The sequence below is a fragment of the Brassica rapa genome, chromosome A01 (assembly GCF_000309985.2).
Source record: "Brassica rapa cultivar Chiifu-401-42 chromosome A01, CAAS_Brap_v3.01, whole genome shotgun sequence".
NCBI lineage: Eukaryota > Viridiplantae > Streptophyta > Magnoliopsida > Brassicales > Brassicaceae > Brassica > Brassica rapa.
Genome location: NC_024795.2, coordinates 14,029,849 through 14,050,002, shown reverse-complemented (window position 1 = coordinate 14,050,002; position 20,154 = coordinate 14,029,849). Strand labels below are relative to the sequence as shown.

The window sequence follows — 20,154 nt, the reverse complement described above, 5'->3', positions numbered from 1 at the left end:
TTGAAATTAAAAGAGAAAATAGACATTTACAAAAAGAAAATGCTCTTTTAACTACCTCTCGCTTTGATACCCTATTTTATTGATTTTCCAAATCTCAAATACTTAAACCAACAAAAAGAAACTATAGCTCCGAATATTTACAAACCGCATTGCTATTTTAGTAACCAAATCTCCACATACCTTTATATCTATATGTTTTTGTTACTATTAGTACTACACTGCAGTTGTTCTGCATGTTGCCACTTAGACGCTATAACTTGAACCATTTTTTATTGTGTGCTGAGACCACGTTTTCGTTTGCTATTTGTAATGGAAAAAGAAAACATTTTTCTTAACCAAAAAATTAGTCTCTTTCTCAAATATTTTTTAAATACCTATAGAGTTCTAGGTTTTTACATTTATAGTGGATTCGATGATGACAAATCCAATAAGAATTTGTAGACTTTTTTTTCTCTTGAGAAAAATCGGTGATCATCAAGATCAATGGAATGATTGTAGCTTCAAATCTAGAGATAGAGAAAGATGGGAGGTAGCATGTGACGTCTCATATTTTTGATCATTTTAGTGCTCTGAGTTGTATTTAAGAGTCATTTGTATGTATGGTTAGGGCCACGATTAAAAAATTTGTGACCAATCGAAGAAGAAAAGTGCACAACTAGAAAGTGTTAGGCCAGATTGCATTATTCTAAAAGAAGAACGACTTAAAATGTAAAAAGAAAGAATATATGGGACATGTGTCAGCAAATCCGCTTTACACATTTCATAAGAATAGAAAAAACCTACTTTATATGTATAGATAGATATATGTGAATAATTTACCATTTTCAAAAGCTTCATTTCCCTTTAGCCATTTCCTACTACATATTAGATCTTTCACATATTTTGGAAGTAGACTCATGTATTTGTTAAGAACTCGCTATCCAATGCTAAAGGATGACTCTGAAGTCCATGTTGTAATAGAAATACTAAGTTGATCACAAGCCATTGCTAACAAATCTTCATACCTACGAGTAATATCTTTCCAGAACTAGGGACTGTACAAGCTCTCAAAATTACCACAGTTCAATGCTTGTTCATCAAGATAAGATTGTAGAGCTGTCTTTCCACTTGCAACGACACTGACTTTGTAAAATGTAAAGAAATCCTATGAAGGTTAAAAAATATCAGAACCAATCCTTTAAAAAAATCAGAATGTAATTAATTGGAAGAAACACTCACATCATAGTTGTTAAACATTGCCTTAGGTCTCTCATCATAAACATTTTCTGCAACCGTCTCACATGGCTCTTTAGACGGTGAGCTGAATTTGATATTTTATCGCAGGATTCAGACAGAGTATCCATCTTAAAGCTCAAATTCTTCAACTTCAAATCACATGTACTCATGTAAAGCCTCCATAAACAATATTCTGAAAGTGTAAGCTTCAGACGTGGATCAAAGACTGATGCCATAGTGAAAACATCACTAACTTCTTCCAAGTACTTATCAAACTTCTCCTTCATTGGTATGACCATGTGTTTGAATATATCATCTTCTCTTTCCTCATTCACTTGAAGCCAATTATGGATTTCTCTGACCTTGTAGATATATAAGTTTGAAGTTGGGTAATTTGAACCTGACATCAAACAATTTATCTCAGTAAAAGGGTTCAAGAAACCGCACATCTTCTCAGCTCTTTTCCATTCCTCAGCTGTAGGCAAGAACTTGTAGGTTCTCCTATCAAATTTTTCCAAGTTATCGAATGCTTCACGGTACTGGATGGCTCTTTTAAGCATATGGTAAGTAGAATTCAATCTTGTCTGCACATCCAAAATCAAACATGCTTTCAGCTTTGCACCTGCAACATTAATGCAATTTCCAAACAATATCTCATGCGCCTCTATTGTTGTAACATATTTAATACTCTCTATCTTACTTTGTGCAAAGAGCCTCTAATATCCTTTAAATCATCTTGCACAATGAGGTTGAGTATGTTAGCTGCACATTTGACATGGAAAACTCGCCTCCACACAACAAGTCATCCCTCAACATCAGCTGTGATTTGACAATATCTTGCATCGAGTCATTACTTGTAGCATTATCTAATGTGAGAAAAAAAAACTTTTTCTTTCAATTTCCTATTCTTATAAAGATTCAAGAAGCTGCATCGCAGGTGGTGGGAGAGCACAAAAAGTCAAAATTTTAGAGTTTAACTTATTATTCCTATCAATATAATGAGCTGTCATACACAAATAACCCTCAAGTTCTAGTGATGAAAACAAATCAGACGTGAAGGATACTCTTCAAGGAAGACTCGTTAATTCCCTCTTCATTGTCTCTCTCTCGCTTTCATAAAACTGATACACATCTGCTTTCGCCGTGTTTCAACACCAGCATTCAAATATTTTCAAGTTTCTCTCACTTTTTCATATTCCACATAAGAATAAGGTAGGTCATGCTGGACTATCTTCTTAGCTACCAGCTGCCTAAACACAAGATGATCATACTTGCGAGGTTGTAATTTGCCTTCGGTTGTAATTTGCCTTCAACATTAAAATTCATTTTTCCATTAATCCTTGCATACTTATTAGATGATGCCTTCTCAAAGCGGAATTTCCATGCGAGTGAGAGCTCCATGCATACTCATTCTTGCAATGATGGCATTTAGCTTTCTCCTCGCCATTGGGTTTTCGAATCACAACAAAATCAACCCAAACATCTGACATTTGCCTACTCTCCTTTTCATCATCCATATCATCCTCATCATAATCAACATTCGTTAATCTCCTCATCATGAATTTTCTTCTTCTTTTTCGGCTAAATCAAGTCTGCCTGGAAAACGTTCTTCTTTCTATTGTTTGGAATCGGCTTGGAAGACTTTCTTCCTCCACGTATTGCAGCAGCAACCATTTTTTTCTGCCTTGACTCGCCTTTGAAGACGATGCAATTCCATCGGATATAGATGACTGGATCATGGTTTTCTTTGATTTTGAGACACTCCCTGATCCAAAACTAGATTGTTTGCGAGGCTGAGAGGATTGGGTTGGAGGAGGAGGGATTTCAACATCAGTATCAACTTCTATCTGCCTAAGAAGAGTGAAGAAGAAGCTTGGTCGAAATTCATGAGGAGAAGGCTGCAACCACCATTGTCTCAACCAGCACCTACTTCATTTAAGTCTTTTTATTTTATGCTTCTATCTAGTGATGGCAATTGGGTTGTACCGACCGCCTTGTCCCGCCCACCGCGGTACACGGTCAATGCGGGTCTTGGCAGTACATGCCCGCGTGGGATGCTGTCCGTAGAAGTGTTGCCCAATCCCGACCCACGACTTGCACAAGCCTTGGAGGTTCAGCCCCGCGTGACTCCGATATTCATCAACACCTGCGTATATCACCTGCAAGAAGAAGAGACCAATAGAGATGAGAACACAACATAAGTCCTTCTATGAATCATTTAAACACAATGATGCTCAGCCTAAGCATTGGGAATCGTAGGAATGGAGCAGAGCTGAGGAATGGAGCAGATAGAACAAGACAAGCGTACACAGAAACATACAAAAATAACCAGCAACAGAACAAACATCACCGGAGCTTACACATTAAGACAATCTCCATGTTGTCGAGCTTATTTTCAAGGCTCATCAATATCATCTCCTGACAATTCTTCAATCCATTAGGACCCACATTGTACACTGATCTTATGACAAGAGACGAATATTATTATATTAGCCAAATATTTAGTATATTGAAAGTTTGGTATCACATTTGAGATAACTAAACCACTGGCTCCATCACGGAACGTCGTATGGTAGATTGTTCTTCTTGCTAAGACACAAGCTTCTTCAACTGACAGAAGCTTTCTCTTTTTTTGTCATCTCATGTACATGGGCACTTGGATAGACAAATAAATCAAGATATTAGCCATAGTTTCATCACAATGAAAACTTCAAGAAATATTAACCGATGTTTTAAGCAAAAAAAAAAAAAAAAACTTACCAAAGTATCGGAGCTTGAATCGTCGTCGCCGGAGCACAAGAACCACTGTCAGAGCTTTGTCAGTGATCCAAACTTCTTTTTCTTTGTCGGTGAGACTCTGATGGTATCGAAGATGTAGGTACCACAAGAACCACCGTCCGAGCTCAAACGCCATCACTGGACCTTCCCCAAGAACCATCGTCGGCATAGATATACTCTAAATCGCATATCTCTCACTCTTCTCGTTTTTTTCAGGTGAAGAGGCTACTGGAGAGAATGATGTGGATCCTCAATTTCCCGCAGACTCATCTGGGCCCATCCCGCACAGTCCCTATCCAGCTAGACCCGCTAAGAAAATGAGCCTGAATCTTCATGCCCAATCCCGCCCCGCTGCAGAGCTTAACGGGCCCGGCCACAGGCAATCCTCCAAATTGCCATCTCTACTTTTATCTATTTCAAAGCTGTCATGCAAGCCTTGTGTTGCTTCCAAGGTAGACATGCAAGCCTTATTTGTTTTCTATTTAAATACATTGTATGTTTAATTTCAGATCATTCAACTTTTTTTATCAAACAAAACATTTTCTTAGACTTGTTGAATCATTTGTATGTATGGACATCGTACTTCTATTCTGAGGTCTGCGAATCTGAGCAACAAATCCTCCTAGGTTTTGTTGGTGCGTCTTATCATTGGGCTTAGGAGTGGGTAAATCAAAGGTCTTCTGAAACCTTTATGTGACCCTTCGTTCCACTTTCCTTTGATCGATTATTCGATTCAAAGCCTATCCATTTACCAACCTTCAAGTTCTGATTCCCAGGGAGTTTTCACTAGTGTGGGATCATGATTTGGGGTCTTCTTGAAGAAATCATATCCAGTGAAATTTATAAAGATTATGATTCATCTCCCATGATGGTTTCTTTTATTTATTTCATCATAAAGATGGAATTCTCTTTTTCATCCTTGACCACGATAGCGGTTTCTACTGTGTCCACGTCCTCGTCTTTTCAAAGTATTATAACTCGATAATGCAAAACTCACTTCAGAGAGTGGATCAGATCCATTACAACGGGCATGATGGTTTATTATCATAAGTTCCTTCTTTGTAGTCAATTTACACGGAGGAGTTACATGGTGAATCCTATTTCAAAGATTTAATCACTCAAAGATCTCCAAGATCTTTTCTCATGATACATCTTATCTTATAAACCATCACTGAAGTGGTGTAAAATATCCCTTTCTCATCCGATAAAATTTTGAATTTATCAATGATTTCTAAAAGCTCATTTTCTTCTTAGGGCTAAAGATGGCAATTGGAAACCTGGAGCGCGGGCCTGGCCCAATAATTACTGTTGTCGGGCGGGTTTAGGCCGGCATTTTTTAGGCCCATAAAAAGCGGGCCTTGCGGGGCAGGTTGAAACGCGACTTGGTCAAAAGCAGGATGGCCTTGGTTGTACTGCGGGACATCCGTAATCCCGCGAATTCCTTTGACTCTTCGTGTTTATTCTTCACCGAGAGGCGACTCTTCGATCCACCTCCAGTCCACCATGAATTGTCTTGTTCTGCACCTTCTAGTTCCGATTCACTACCAGACCTTGTTTTCTTTCTCACTCAGTCACTCGTCTAATTCATCACTTTGGATTTTCAAAACACCACCACGATCTTCTTCTCGTCACTTTGAAGCTGTTCTCAACGCCAGAGTTTGCCTTTACCTGCTTCATCTTCTCACTATTTCTAACGAAATGGTTACATTATTTGTTGGTCTCTAACTATCTGTGAATCTTCAATCAAAGGAATTTATTCAGTTGTTTGTTTGTTTGTCAAGTTGAGTGCTTGTTTGTTTGTCGGGTTTTAACCCTTGAGAAGAAAACCTTGTCGGGTCATGAGTAGAAACCTTGTTGAGTACATGAAAATGCTTTAAGATTTGATTTGTTGTTAAGTTTTTGTAATGTTGAACTGAATTTTTTTGTTTTTACAATTAAATTGTTTTATTGTTAAGTTGTTAAGCTTTTTTGGGTCTTCTGTGTGCTTGCTTCGTATTGTGATAAAGAGCTTAATATTGATATATTTTGATTGAAAGTAGCTAGCTACAAACAGAGTAGTCATCTGTGTGCTTGCTTTGGTTATGAACTTATTTCGCTTCAATTTCACATGTGTTGATGCCAATTCGTGCCCTGAACCATTTTATTGTTGTTGCTAATTCTCATCTTTAAAGTACTGAAGTTACTTATGTACTTTAGCCAAAACGAGCTAGTCTTGAATGGCATAGCTAGTACCATAACAGAATACGTCAGTCCATAACACAGTCTATCTCATGTGCAGGCAGTTGAAGATCGGAAGTCCTGCGGGCTGATCCGCAAAGGCCTACATATTTTGCGGTATGAGTTTGGTCAGCCATTATGAAGACCGCAATCCGTGGGCTTGAACCGCTGTGACCAGCTTCCATACGAACCCGCTGCAATACAGAACGAAACGGGATGAATCAACATGTTTGTCATTCCTACTTAGGGCCATCTTTGCACCTACTACCAAGGTCATATAATTATTCTCAGTAATATCAGTGACATTTATTTCGAGATTTGTTAAATTTGACATGATAAATGTATTAATAAAACAGTAATGTAAAAATATAATAAAGAAGAGAATTTAAATACGGAAACTAACTGCAGAAATTAAATGCAGAAATTTAAAAAACGTAAAGAAAATTGGAGACTTTCCTACCACATGATCGAAGAGACATAGTTTACCATAATGAACATTTTTTTTATTCGGGGAGGCAAAACCTTCCACAGATTCGAAGAGGCATAGTCTACCATTTTGACCATTTTTTATTCAATAAGGCAAAGCCTTCCATATGATCCGAGGAAACATGGTCTACCGTTTTGAATCTTTTTATATTCAAGAAGGCAAAGTCTTCCTATGGTCAGTGGATACATACTATTTTGATCTTTTTTATTTACGGAGGTAAAACCTAATATGTGATCCTTTGATAGTGAAAGCATAGTTTACCATAACGATAAGTTGTAGAAGACAACGCCTAGCTTCCCAAAAATTAAACAGAGAAGGTCTAAGTATCACTCCAGAACAATAATAAAATTAAATTAAATTAAATTCATTGAAAGACATAAATTAAAATTTATCTCGTTGGTATGGTATCGTTCGTGTAATATATTTATATATTAGTGTTTATTATAATATATATATATATATATATATATATATATATATATATATATATATATATATATTGTTTGTGTTTGGAGAAGAGAAAACATGAGAGAGGGAGAAAAACAAGACTTGTGCGTTTTTATATTTTCATGTTTCTCTTATAAGTTATAAATAAAGTGACTACTATTTATAGTAGATTAAATGATCGACACACATTCATAATTACACCCCAAAAAAACATGTGTACTAGTAACTAGGACAAACATAATACTGATCATGGGACAACTGTTCTATAAATGATTAATCCCTTATATATTAAAAGAGAAGCATTGTAATAAATGCATTCACATTATAATAGACACGTGGCAGCCTCACAATGATTTGATAATAAATATGCTAACGCGTTCACACTATAGTCATAAATGTGTTCACACTATGTACTTTGTGATTTTTTTAATATAAAACTCACATACATAGTTCCAATAAAACTCTGGATTTTTCGGTTCGAATAAAAATAGATAACGAATCAAAAGCCAAACTATATATATATTATTTTTATTGTTTACAGATAAAATTGAGCAAAGTATTCATAAATTTTGATTCGATTTGTTATCCGTTTTGATTTGAACCAAAAAATCTTGATATTTGAAACTTTACGAAACAAATCAAATACTAAAATACAATATCCAAAAAAGAAGCAAATCACTAATACCAATATTTTTAGGAACATATATCTAATTCGATATGTTATATGCATATATATACATATATGAAAAGAATTATATATATTATACTTTATATCAGTTTTACAATATAAATTTATTATATTAGGTACTAAAATTAAAAGGTTATATAATGTTTTATTTTTGTAATAAAATGTTATTATTAAATTATTTTTAAAATTTTATTTTATTTACGAATCAAATCGGATATTCTTTAAAATTCTAAAACATTTCGGATATCGGAGTCACCGAATATCTAGGTGGCTAAAGATCGAATTGACAAGAATGCTTCCAAATATCCAGATACTTGATATGTGTCCACCCCTATTTACGAATATAATTTTATTTTCTTTTAATGAAAAAATGACTAATGTCAAGGTCTTTTTTATTTTAAATAAATTTTAATTTTATCTTTCATGTATTATTCTAAACAAAAATGTCATTTAATATTAATTAACAATATCTTTATATATTTTTTAACTATTTTTATATACTTCTTACATAAACATACATGTGCACCTTGATGTGAGCATCTTATAACTAAGTATTCACCACAGCTGAAGTATCTAATTTTTTTGAAAGTTGAAATATTTTTTCTTAATGTTTCTTTCACTACCGACCAAATTGTAGTGAAATGATTTGTCTTAATAATTTTCTTTTCTTTTTCTTAAACTATTATCTGTTTAAAAACTATAATATGAAACTATTGGTTCGACATGACAACTATCTAAACTTCATAATATGAAAATAAACATATAATATTAATTTTAGGTTTTTATCCGAAAAAACCAAAAAATCAAATGTTTTAACCGAATAAACTAAAATAAATATTAATTTAAAATAATAGTTATATTTTAGAAGATTAAAAACAAAAAAACGTAAAACCTAACCAATATCCAGATTAAACAGATTTATTGTCTTTTTTATTAAAAATAACGAAACTAATAATCACATCCCGCGCAAGGCGCGGGTTATTACCTAGTCATCTCTTATAACACAACCTTTTTTTTTCTCTTGTTCTCAACTCCTCCTTTTCTTTTCGTTCTCTTTTTCCTTCACCACTTTATCAGATTCTCTTCTTCTCCTCATCCGTGATTCTTCAAACAATCTTCACAAGCTACTTTCTCATCTCATTTATTCTCGCCTGAAAACCGGTTGAGCAGAGATGGTGGAGGTGGTGTTGTGTCGAGCAGTGATGGTGGCGGTAAAGAAAGGTCACAACTCTCTCTTTTTTTCTTTTCGAATAAATGTTAAATTTATTCAAAAAAACCTTATTACATAGAATGCATACTGTTTACTTCAAAGAAAGCTATACTACTAACCCATAGCTACACAGTACTGAGAAAATTACATTCTAGTACTAAACCAGTATTGCATTAAACCCTCCATTCCCTTGACCCCATGTCTGCTCATCAAAGTAATTCTATTTCGAACCCCCTTGTCGATCATCCGTATCAGAACATGAAGTGATAACAACTTGTCACCATGCCTGAGCTTATTCCTCTCCCTCTAAACCGCATATAGTACCGCTTGGAAAGCAGATCGAATACAGAACAGACTTTTCTTGTGTCTAGTCAAATCTGCTAGAATCTCCATAATCTCAGACCAAGAATTAGTTAAGGAGTTACACAGTGTATGAACACTCAAAGAATAGGTGATTTCTCGATTCAAGACACCCTTTGCAGAGAACACAGGTAGTATCGATACCCTGGTTCCATTTCGCAATTCTATCCAATGTTGACAAGCGATCACGAACTGATATCCAAGCCATAAATACAAATTTCGGCGTAGCTTGAGTAAACCAGAGACCTCTTGCCCAAGTACAAACCGAGTAATGCTCTCTCACCAAATCCCAAGTCTCTTGAGTGGAAAAACTTGACCTGAACCCTTTTCTTCCTCTCCAAAGACTAGTATCATTACTGTCTAAATTTAGTTTCCTTGCAGTGATACTCTCTCTCTCTCTCTCTCTCTCTCTCTCTCTCTCTCTCTCTCTCTCTCTCTCTCTCTCTCTCTCTCTCTCTCTCTCTCTCTCTCTCTCTCTCTCCATTAGTGATTCATACTAAAGAAATCTTCTAATTGAAAATTGTCCAAAGAAATATTAATTTTTTTATAAAAATTACAATATCCAGATTAAGTCACTGGAAAGTAAAATCCAAAAGGTTAACACTGCAACACACGCGATAATATACTTCAATAACAATCAAATGACCACTTTCATATCTTCTTCATAGTTGATTCGTAGGTCATATCGATCTTTCTGGACAAAAAAAAAGGGTTTAGGAAAGTAGATAAAGTACTCATGGGATAACTAAAAGACAACCTAATTGTTAACATTTGTATGGTCTTCTTCTTCCTTTCCTTCCTTTACTGTAGTAGTAGGCAACTTAGTGATTTTACTGATATCTATTTGTTTTCTCTTACTCCATAAAAATATGTATAAACCGATAATAACTACTACAGATCCAATAACACTGCATTGATAACAAAGAAAAATTTGAATTAGTAACGTATGTAGATTGTTTTGACACTAACCCAGTGGTTTCTTACACTGTACGAAGTATTTAAAATTTAAATTTCATTCTTTTAAAAAAAATCTAAAATTTGAATATAAATTAAAATTTAAATTTAAAACTTAATATGCGTTTAGTTATGAAATTAACCATATTAAATATATTTAAATATAATATAGTTTTAAATTTTAATCAAAGTTTTCTTAATTTCTGTATTGTTAAAATAATGAATTATTATAATTTTGATAAAATATAGATATTTTTACAAAATTTGTTAAATTTTATTCTTGTTTAAATTGAATTTTTATATACTAAACACATGAAATCCTTTTCATGAATCGATATGATAAAAGGGAAATTACCACATTAATAATACCACTTTTTGGTTTACAATAATCATTTTTACCATCACCACTTTTAACGAAGGATAAAAAATTTCTATACCCCCCCTAGTGTTAACTAATCTAGACTTTAGATTTAGAGTTGAGAGATGGGATCGGGTTTTTGAAATGCGAAATTTAATATTCTAATAAATACTTAAATATTAAAAAAAAAATATAGTTTCAAACATAATTTTCGATTTTCAAAAAATAATTTTGAAAAAGAAAAATCAAAAAACAATTATAAAAAAGTTTGAATTTGAAAAAATATAATCTGAAAACATAATATATGTTTATTTTTATTTTACTTTTATTTGTTTAAATAATTATTTATTATATATATAGAGAACAAGTATAAAGAGTTTTTTGTCGTGTAATGAATGTTGGAGAAAAATACTCCAGTATTACTATTCTCCAGGCCTCGGGCAGGATACCGGCCTCCAGACTCCTTCGATATGAGAAACGGGCTCCTACCCCTGTTTCCGGACCTGCCTCCGGGTAAAATGGAAGTTTTCTACTAAGAGTGATTCTTAAATATATATATGGAAGAGTCTGACATGTTCAACCTACTTCTCTACGACTATATAAGGGGAGCCCATACCCTAGAATAAAAGATCGACATTCATAAACAAAGAAATTAAAGCTAAACGGCTAGAACTAGGGTTTATACACCAACCGTTGTAGTTCCTGCTCAATTTGTCAATAAAACATCTTTTAGTCTCGATTTCTTATATTTGTTCTCGCTCTTCTATTGTTCCATAGTACTTACAAAAATCCTACATAAAAATTCCCTAACAATAAAGAAGTTATTTTTGAAAATGTTCATTTAGTAATGGAAGATGGTAAAGATGAACAATGGTATCATGAAAATGGTAAACATGAAATTTCCTATGATGATATCACAAAAAATTATTATACTGTATCATTTTAAAAAAATTTTAAAGATAGAAACTCGATTGATCTCGTCTACCTATGATGATTTATGGGTATAATTATACATTTTAAGCACTTAACTATAATTAAATTTTGAATGTTAAATAAATTTAGATTAGTTTATGTTTGATACAAAACTTGTTAAATTTTATCCTCAGTTAAATTTCTTATATTTGTGTTAATATTACTGTTTATAATTTTAAAAATAATTGTTTACTTGATTTATTATCGGGTATTTAACCAAATTTAGCTATTATAAATATATATATTTATATATATATATATCATTAATCCAAATTTAACCATTATCTTATTATAGGAATATTACTAAAAAGTATTGATCACTAAATTTGTAGATGTCATTATATAATTGAAGCTATGTCGTATTTTTATACTAAGCCATATCCTATTTTTATTTATCACTGAATATAGTGGTGACATATAAAAAAATTTTAAAAAGTCACTTCACAAATAAAATAATGTTTAGGTATTAATTTGTGTTTGATACAAAACTTGTTAACTTTTATTCTAAGTTAAATGAAAAATTTCTTATATTTTTGTTATCTTAGTTTTTAGTATTTTAACAGTAATTATGTATTTAATTAAAAATTTTGTTATGCAACCAATTTAGTTATTAGAAATCTTAAAAAAAAACAATAATTAATTATAATTGAACCATATTTAAGTATTATCTTATTTTGGAATTTTATCAAAAGTAAAAATATTTATCACTAAAAATGTATGTGTTATAATATGATTGAAACCATGTTATAGTTTTCACTAGGTTATCTCATCTCTCTTTAAGACGATGGTAATGATAACACATAAGTAATTTTTTTTAAGCACTTTAGAAATAATGTTCAGGGGATTTGCACAATTTTTTTTTGTACTAAAAACACAGTTTTATTTTACCTTCCCAAATAAATAATACGATGAAGTATCAAGAAATCGAAAACGGTTGCGAACATAAGTGTGACAGGACTGAATGCTGATGTAAAGACAGGTCCACGTTGTTTGATGCACCATGATATTCCCACCGTACACATTCCTTGTGCACCCACACCCTACAGACATATATACACAAATAGACGATAATTTTTTTTATTGTCGTGAATTTACATAATATATGTATTTATACCGCTATAATGACGGTGATGATGGTGAGTTTGTCTCTGAGAATCCAATCTTCCACATGTCTAGTCTTGATCAAGCTAAGAAGAGCACACTGAAGCGTCCCAAAGACCGATAAAATGACCGTACCTGAGTATGGACACGGGTAGCTCACGTTGACCTTGGCTTGTATAAGCATCCATGAACTGAAAAATATAACTCCTAAGGATAAAAGAAAACAGCCTTTGATCCAGTTCTCATGTCCTTTTTGGATGTGTGAAATCGTTGCGTGTTCGTGAGGGTTCGATAATGGAATGCCTTGGTACAACGTAAGAATTAAAGCTCCAGCTAAGCTTATCATAGCTCCAAGTACGACGCCGTACCCTGCCTTTGTTTTCACACTTAGCTTTTCGAATCTGAAAAAATGAACATTAACATGTGTTATATTATAGCATTATTATTGGTTAGATAATTTATAGGATAGATAATTTATATGAGTGCTCAGTCCGGTAAACATATTGATCCAAATTAAACAAAAAAAAATACATTCAAATTTGCTTATACCATAAAGTTTAAATGTTGTTATCTAGAAATTGTATATAAATATGTTTTAGATATAAATCAATCGAACAAAAACAAAACATAAAAATGATTGATTAAAACAAAAAAAGCAGATAATAGTGTTGTTATATGTAAACTATATAATATAAACAGTATTATTTATATTTAAATGATTTTATTGATATAACTTTTATTTAAAATTTGGATTTTATTAATATTATATTATTTAAATTCTAATTTTCTCATATTCATAGATCTTAAATAAAATATATCTTCTTTCTTATATTGCAAATTTTGTGTTTAACTCTATTTATTTAAGACTAAAAATATCAATAGTTTTTGTTATTTTTAATTATGATTCTTCAATGAGTCCTTGTTTGAATTACTATTATGCAATTAATAATATTTAATAAATGGATTAATAAAAACCTGGAATAAAATAATCGATTTATATTATAATAAATCTATTTATAACTATATCAAATAAAAATACAAAAATTTAATATAAAAATGATAATATGTTTTGGTTAAAGCCGAATAAATACACAACAAAAAGGTTTTTGAGCTGAACCAAACCAAAGTATTAGCTAATCGTTATAAATAGAAAACTGAATATAAAAAAAAATGAAAATCAAATCGAAATCCAAATTAAACACCCCCCCCCCCACACACTATATTTAACAATCCAACCAAATATAAGATGATTACTTCTTTTTAATTAAATTTCAATCATTAAGTTCAAAAAGCTAAACCGATTATATAATAACATGTGAAAATGAGTTTCTAAAAAAAAATTGAATGTCTCATTTAAGATACTTTTCTCACATTTCTATATGTTTCCTCCTTATTAGTCTCCTTTTCATATTAGTTAGAAACCCTTTGAAAATATGGTTTTATCCACTTGAAATGATAACATGTATGAAAACTCTTATATAGGCGTATTAAGTCTATAACTTTTCAATGATTTGGAGCAATTTGATTTTTAATAAGTTTATATAGGGCTGGGCAAATAAACCGAACCCGAAAATTCGAACCGAATCCGATCCGATAAAAATAAATCCGAACCGATCCGAACACGACGTAAATACTGATTGGATGGTTTTGTGGTATTTTGGGTTATGAGTATTATCCGAACCCTGAACTTAAATGGATACCCGATAGAACCCGAAAGATTCATAATCTCCAAAAATAGCTTGTATCAAACATGATATTAATTCCTAATATGTATCCAAAATACACTAAGAAATTATTGAACATCTAAAGTAATTATCTATTACATTAATGTTGATGGTTGAAGCTTGAAGCTTGAAGCTTGAAGTTTTTAGATTTTGGTTTTGTTTTCATTGAATAATATTTTTCATTTCATGAGAACTTGGTTTTTCGTTTTATGCTTTATTTTATTTTGTATTCCTTCTATCAATAACTATATTTACCTTTCGTTTAATTTTGAATGATCGCATTTGATGTTCTTTTCTTATTTTTGAATTGATTTTACTTATGTTTTGGTTACAAAATAGATATAAATCAGGTATTTTAAAACCGAAGAACCGATTTTACTTATGTTTTGGTTACAAAGTAAATACAAATTATGTACTTTTAAACCAAAGAACCGATTGGGACCCGAACCTGAAAGTACATCGGGTTGTACCGGTTCTTTGAAGATTTACTAACCCGACCTGAACCCGAAAGAACCCTAACCAATCCCGAACCAAACTTTTGTATAACCCGAATGGAGCTGATTTTGATAAACCCGAAAACCCGAGACCCGATTGGAAAAATCGAAACCCGATTGGGACCCCGAATGCCCATGCATAAGTTTATATATGATTTTAGGTGAATTGAAAAGACTATGATTTTACTTAAAGCAATACTCCCTCCGTTTTTTAAAATAAGTCGTTTTACAATTGTGCACACAAATTAAGAAAATCATTAATTTCTTACATTTTCTAAATAAAAACATCATTAATTATTTACCTAACCAGAAATTAACCAATAATAAAATAAAAGGTATATTATCATTGGTCATATAACATTAATTGTTAATAAATTTTACATAGAAAATTGAAAATGTCATATAATTTGGAACATAAAAATTTCTCTAAAACGACTTATATTAAAAGACGGAAGGAGTATAAAATACAATTTAAAACAATTAGATTTGAAATTTAACCATTTTAACTAAAACTCCAAAAAAAAACGCTTTAAAATCAATAAGAACCTCTTAAATTTCATAACTTAATTTATCTTTGATAACAGTAAATGATTTAATAACACTAAATTTTAAGAAAAAATTTAAAATTCATATTTGAATAACAACGAATGTGATTTCAACAGTAATCATTTTAAACTCTCAATTAAAAAATCCCTTAAATTGTAATAATGCTTGATAATAAGTGTACCTAAATATTAATGCCAGAATGAAAGTTATAGCAGGCAATGTGCCCCAGAAAGCAGATCCCAAGGTGGCAGAAGTGTAGCTGAGGCCAAGCAAGTAGAAATATTGCATCAAACTCGCCCTGCCAAAATAATACTCCCTCCGTTTTTTAATATAAGTCGTTTTAAAGCTATGCACATAAATTAAGAAAATCATTAATTTTTTATATTTTCGAAACAAAAACATCATTAATTATTTACCTAACCACAATTCAACCAATAGAAAAATAGAAGATATATTATCATTGGTTAGACAACATTAATTATTAATAAATATTACATGGAAAACCGAAAACGACATATAATTTGGAAAAAAAAAATTCTCTAAAACGACTTATATTGAAAAACGGAGGGAGTAGTTCAATAAAGATTAAAATGAGTCTAACAATAAAAGTGGGACTGAATTGTAAGCAATTATGAGCTAAGGGACTAAGAGAAAACATACCCAAAAAGGCCACTGACGAAAAGCTGAAACGAGATGCTTGTTGTTAGCTTCGGCCTTGTATTCCTGACCAAATATGAAATAGAGTATTTATTTTGTCCGGAACACAAAATTATGATTCTGTCTATAGTCTACACATAAAACCTCATTAAACGTCAATAAGGAAGTAAGTATTGAATTTTTTTTATTAAGCAGTTAAAATTATATAGATTGAAGTTTAAGAAGCAAAATAATTATTAAAATTTAAAATTAGATTTACCGTTCCCAAAAATAAGCGATCGGAAGAAGAAAAAATGTAGAAATACCCAAACGATAGGTAGCAATAATCATATGATTAATGCCTCCATCAAGAACTTTCTTAGTCAAAGCGTTAACCAACCCGTTAATCATGTTAATCACGATAATCATTATTATCACCGGTGCCGATTTTCCATCGATAAAACCCATGATTAGTAATCAAACGTGTCTTATCCTAGTCTCCCACTCTTAGTCTCTATTCTCTCCCTAACTCGCTAACGTGCTGCTCTTATCTATCTCTTCTTTAATAAACTGATGGAGTAGTAGAGACCAGTTAGATGATTATATAGATCACATATGCTGAGTTGGAGGCAATTTTTTTTTTTTTTGAAAAGAAATATTTGAAGAGTGATTCGGTGGCCAAGAAATAATTTTATCACCAGGAACAATTTAATTTCAGAACTGTATATTTAATTTCTTTTAGGAGCTTAGGACTATAAAACTTTGGGTTTTAATCTAGAGAAAGACTTGGGTTCACCCCTATAGTGAACCTTTAGATTCACCAAAAAATCAAAAATTAGCATACTAAATGTAGTCTTTTTCATAAAAGGAAACAAAATATTTCGAATTAACTTCTTAAAATAAATAGATAAAAAATGAATAAAAATATTAGTAGATCTAAAAAACATTTTTTCTAAAAGTTGTTAACGTCCACACTAAATCCTAAACTCTAAATCATAAACACTAATCATAAACACTAAATCCTAAACTCTTAGATAAACTCTAAACCCTTGTGTAAATCATAAATCTTTAGATAAACCCTAAAAACTAAAACCTAAAACTTAAGGTAAACCCTAAACCCTTGGGTAAATCTGAAACCCTTGAGTAAATCTTAATCCTTGGGCAAATTTTAAACCATTGAATAAAATCTTATGGGTTTAGGGTTTTACCCAAAAGTTTAGGATTTATCCAAGAATTTAGAGTTTATCCAAAGGCTTAGGGTTTAGTGTTTAGGATTATGAATTTAGGGTTTAGTATTTATGATTTACATAAGGATTTATGATTTACATAAGGGTTTAGGGTTTACCTAAGAGTTCAGGGTTTTAGTGTTTAGGGTTTAGATTTAGCGTTTATGATTTAGGATTTAGGGTAGACAAAATTAACAATTTATATTAAAAAATATTTTTTTTACAGCTACTAATATTTTTATTTATTTTTATATATTTATTTTAAGAAGTAAATTCAAAATATTTTGTTTCCTTTTATGAAAAAAACTGCATTTAATATACTATTTTTTGATTGGTTGGTGAACCTACATAGAGGTGAACCCAAGTTTTTCTCATTAATCTACAGCTGTTGTTTTCCAACGTTGGTGTAATTTAGGAAACTTAAATTAAACGCTGTTTTTTGTCATCTGTAAATTATATAGTTTTGATACAACAGCAACAAGTTAGAACAAGGGGATCACTACAAACAACCATCCAAAACCTACAGAACATCCCAAAAGCCAACCAAGATGCGATGAGAATACTCTCCCAATCATCAGAACCAAAAAATCAAGCCTCTTCACTGCCATATACCAAAACAGAGGATCTGATTTCCTCACTCTCGAACAAAGCGTGTAACCAACTAGGAAAGCCATGCGCTATGTAAGATTTAACCAAGCGCTCGTAGCTTGGTGGTAAAGGAGGTACAACTGTACTGCCCGCCACCCGGGTTCGAGTCTTGGCCACAACGGATTTAACATCCATTCCGTTGGGGCACTGGACCCCTTTCGGAGGGATAGTTGGGATTGTGGCTGCCCAGATACCAGAGTTATCAAAAAAAAAAAAAAAAGATTGAATGCGCCTTCCTTTGGTTACACTCTAAGCAATGAGGAAAGCTCCTCTGTTAGTACATCTTTCTTACACTCCTATTCTCCACCGCTCTATTTTAGATAGACATTTTAAAACCTCAAGAGCTTCAAATCTGAAATTCGGCCAAGCCTTGGGTCGAACTATCATCCCCACCGAAGCTTGTCTTCCATTGCTAGCATCACCCTATTGATCTTGTGTGACGCCAGGCTGTCAATCGTCCACACCAAGGCTTTAAAAGTAGCCTCCCGCTTACTTCAGGTATTGAAGAAAGCTCTTCTGCTATTCCTGTTAGGATCTCTGACCACCCAAGCTGCTCCTCCCATTTTTTCTTCTCTATTCCAATCAACACCCATATTGCATTTTACCCACCCATTCTGAGGAGCTTCCCAAACCTTCTGCTCTTGGCCTTCAGTCCTTAATTCTTCCATTCTAGTCTTCTCAGCGACCTGAGCCATGAGCCAGACCTCTGCCTCTTCATAGATTTTCACCACTGTCTCCGAAGCAGTGAACCTTCTATCTTCAAACAAAATGCCATTGCGGAACTTTCATAGGAACCAGATCGTCCAAGGAATAACCTGAGATATTCTCACCGGTAATTTATCTTCTGTCATAGTCCTTAGGAGGAAGTGAAAATTCGAGAAATGAGACACCAGATCAAAGCCCCCTTCTGGACTTGGAACACTGGCCAAAGCCCAAACCTGTCTCGCAATAGAACATGTGAATAGAATGTGATTGATTGATTCCCCTTCAAAACCACATGTCTGACACACTGGATCCATTCTGATCCCTCTTCTTACCAACAATTCACCTGCTGGGATAGCATTGCTGATCGCCCTCCAAATTAACATTTTTATCTTCGGTGGAGTTTTGATCTTCCAAGTTTCAGACTTGAGGTCGTTGAGTGATGGTCTTACTTCCGCTTGTATTATCTCTTCCACTTTACTCACCCTGTTTCTGAGCCAGTAACCGGATTTAACTGAGTACGCCCCACTCTTGTTATGCACCCACACCCAGTAATCTTCCAACTCGAAAACCGGATTCATGGCCAGAATACTGTCAACATCAGCCTCATAGAATAGCTCTTGCAGCTTATCAATATTCCAAGACCTATTCTGGATGTCCAATAAAGCTGCCACCGGGAGCATAAGGTCCACGTAAATGTTCTTCATGAGAGGTCTTCTTGGGATTTCACCAACTATCCATTCATCCACCCACACTGATATCGATGTACAATTTCCAAGCTGTTTTCTCAGCCCTTGAATGAGAAGCTCTTTACCGAATTGGATGCTTCTCCACGCATACGAAGGTTGTTACCCCATTGCAGCTGAAAGGAAATCTTTTTGCGGGAAGTACCTGCTTCTAAAGAGGCGAGCAAATAATTAAGCGTTGTTTAGAATGTGGAATTTTGCCAATTAATAGAAAAAACTTTACAAGATATCTATAGCTTAGCGAAAATAGTACCACTAAGCATGAATCCTCATAAACCAGGTAGAATTATCTGCTGTAAACTAATATGTAGTATTTTTTATAGTTTATAATATTATAATTATCCAACTTTAAAAAATACGTTTAAAAAATACCTAAAATCATATGTTTTAATAATGTTCTCTAATCTAACATAGTATAAACAAATTTATATAAATAAAAAGTATATGTTTGAAACTTTATATAACTTTATATTTATATATTAATTAATATTTAAATTTAATTCATATTTGAACACTTTTACAAGTAATTGTAGTCATTTTTAACTAGTAATTTTGGTAGCTATTAGATAAAACATTATAATTTGTTTACTGTTTGTATTGTTACGTTTTGTAAAGTATTTTATTATATAAAGTTTGGTTCTTAAA

The 20,154-nt window shown here is 32.5% G+C and overlaps 1 protein-coding gene across 2 annotated transcripts; it reads right to left on the bottom strand.

Moving 5' to 3' along the window:
- Positions 1-9,915: 9,915 nt before the first annotated feature.
- On the bottom strand, positions 9,916-17,138 carry LOC103874767 (WAT1-related protein At4g01450-like). Of its 2 annotated transcripts, none has more exons than XM_009153208.3 (6): positions 16,468-17,138; positions 16,212-16,274; positions 15,733-15,849; positions 12,801-13,188; positions 12,575-12,726; positions 9,916-10,310 (listed from the first exon to the last, which is right to left on the bottom strand). In XM_009153208.3, exons 1-6 carry the CDS (start codon positions 16,653-16,655, stop codon positions 10,160-10,162), a joined length of 1,059 nt encoding a protein of 352 aa, XP_009151456.1. In that variant the 5' UTR covers positions 16,656-17,138; the 3' UTR covers positions 9,916-10,159. The 2 variants fall into 2 exon arrangements, with proteins under 2 accessions (XP_009151456.1, XP_033130657.1); XM_033274766.1 differs by having other exon boundaries at positions 16,588-17,137.
- Positions 17,139-20,154: the final 3,016 nt, after the last annotated feature.

Excerpts from the sequence above, each read along its gene's own strand:
- LOC103874767 (XM_009153208.3), bottom strand. The coding sequence starts at position 16,655 with ATGGGTTTTATCGATGGAAAATCGGCACCGGTGATAATAATGATTATC. Across the intron at positions 16,275-16,467 it reads ATCGCTTATTTTTGGGAACG|GAATACAAGGCCGAAGCTAA; the intron begins GTAAATCTAATT and ends ATATTTGGTCAG. Across the intron at positions 10,311-12,574 it reads CGTATTATTTATTTGGGAAG|TGTTATTGGATCTGTAGTAG; the intron begins GTAAAATAAAAC and ends TTATCAATGCAG.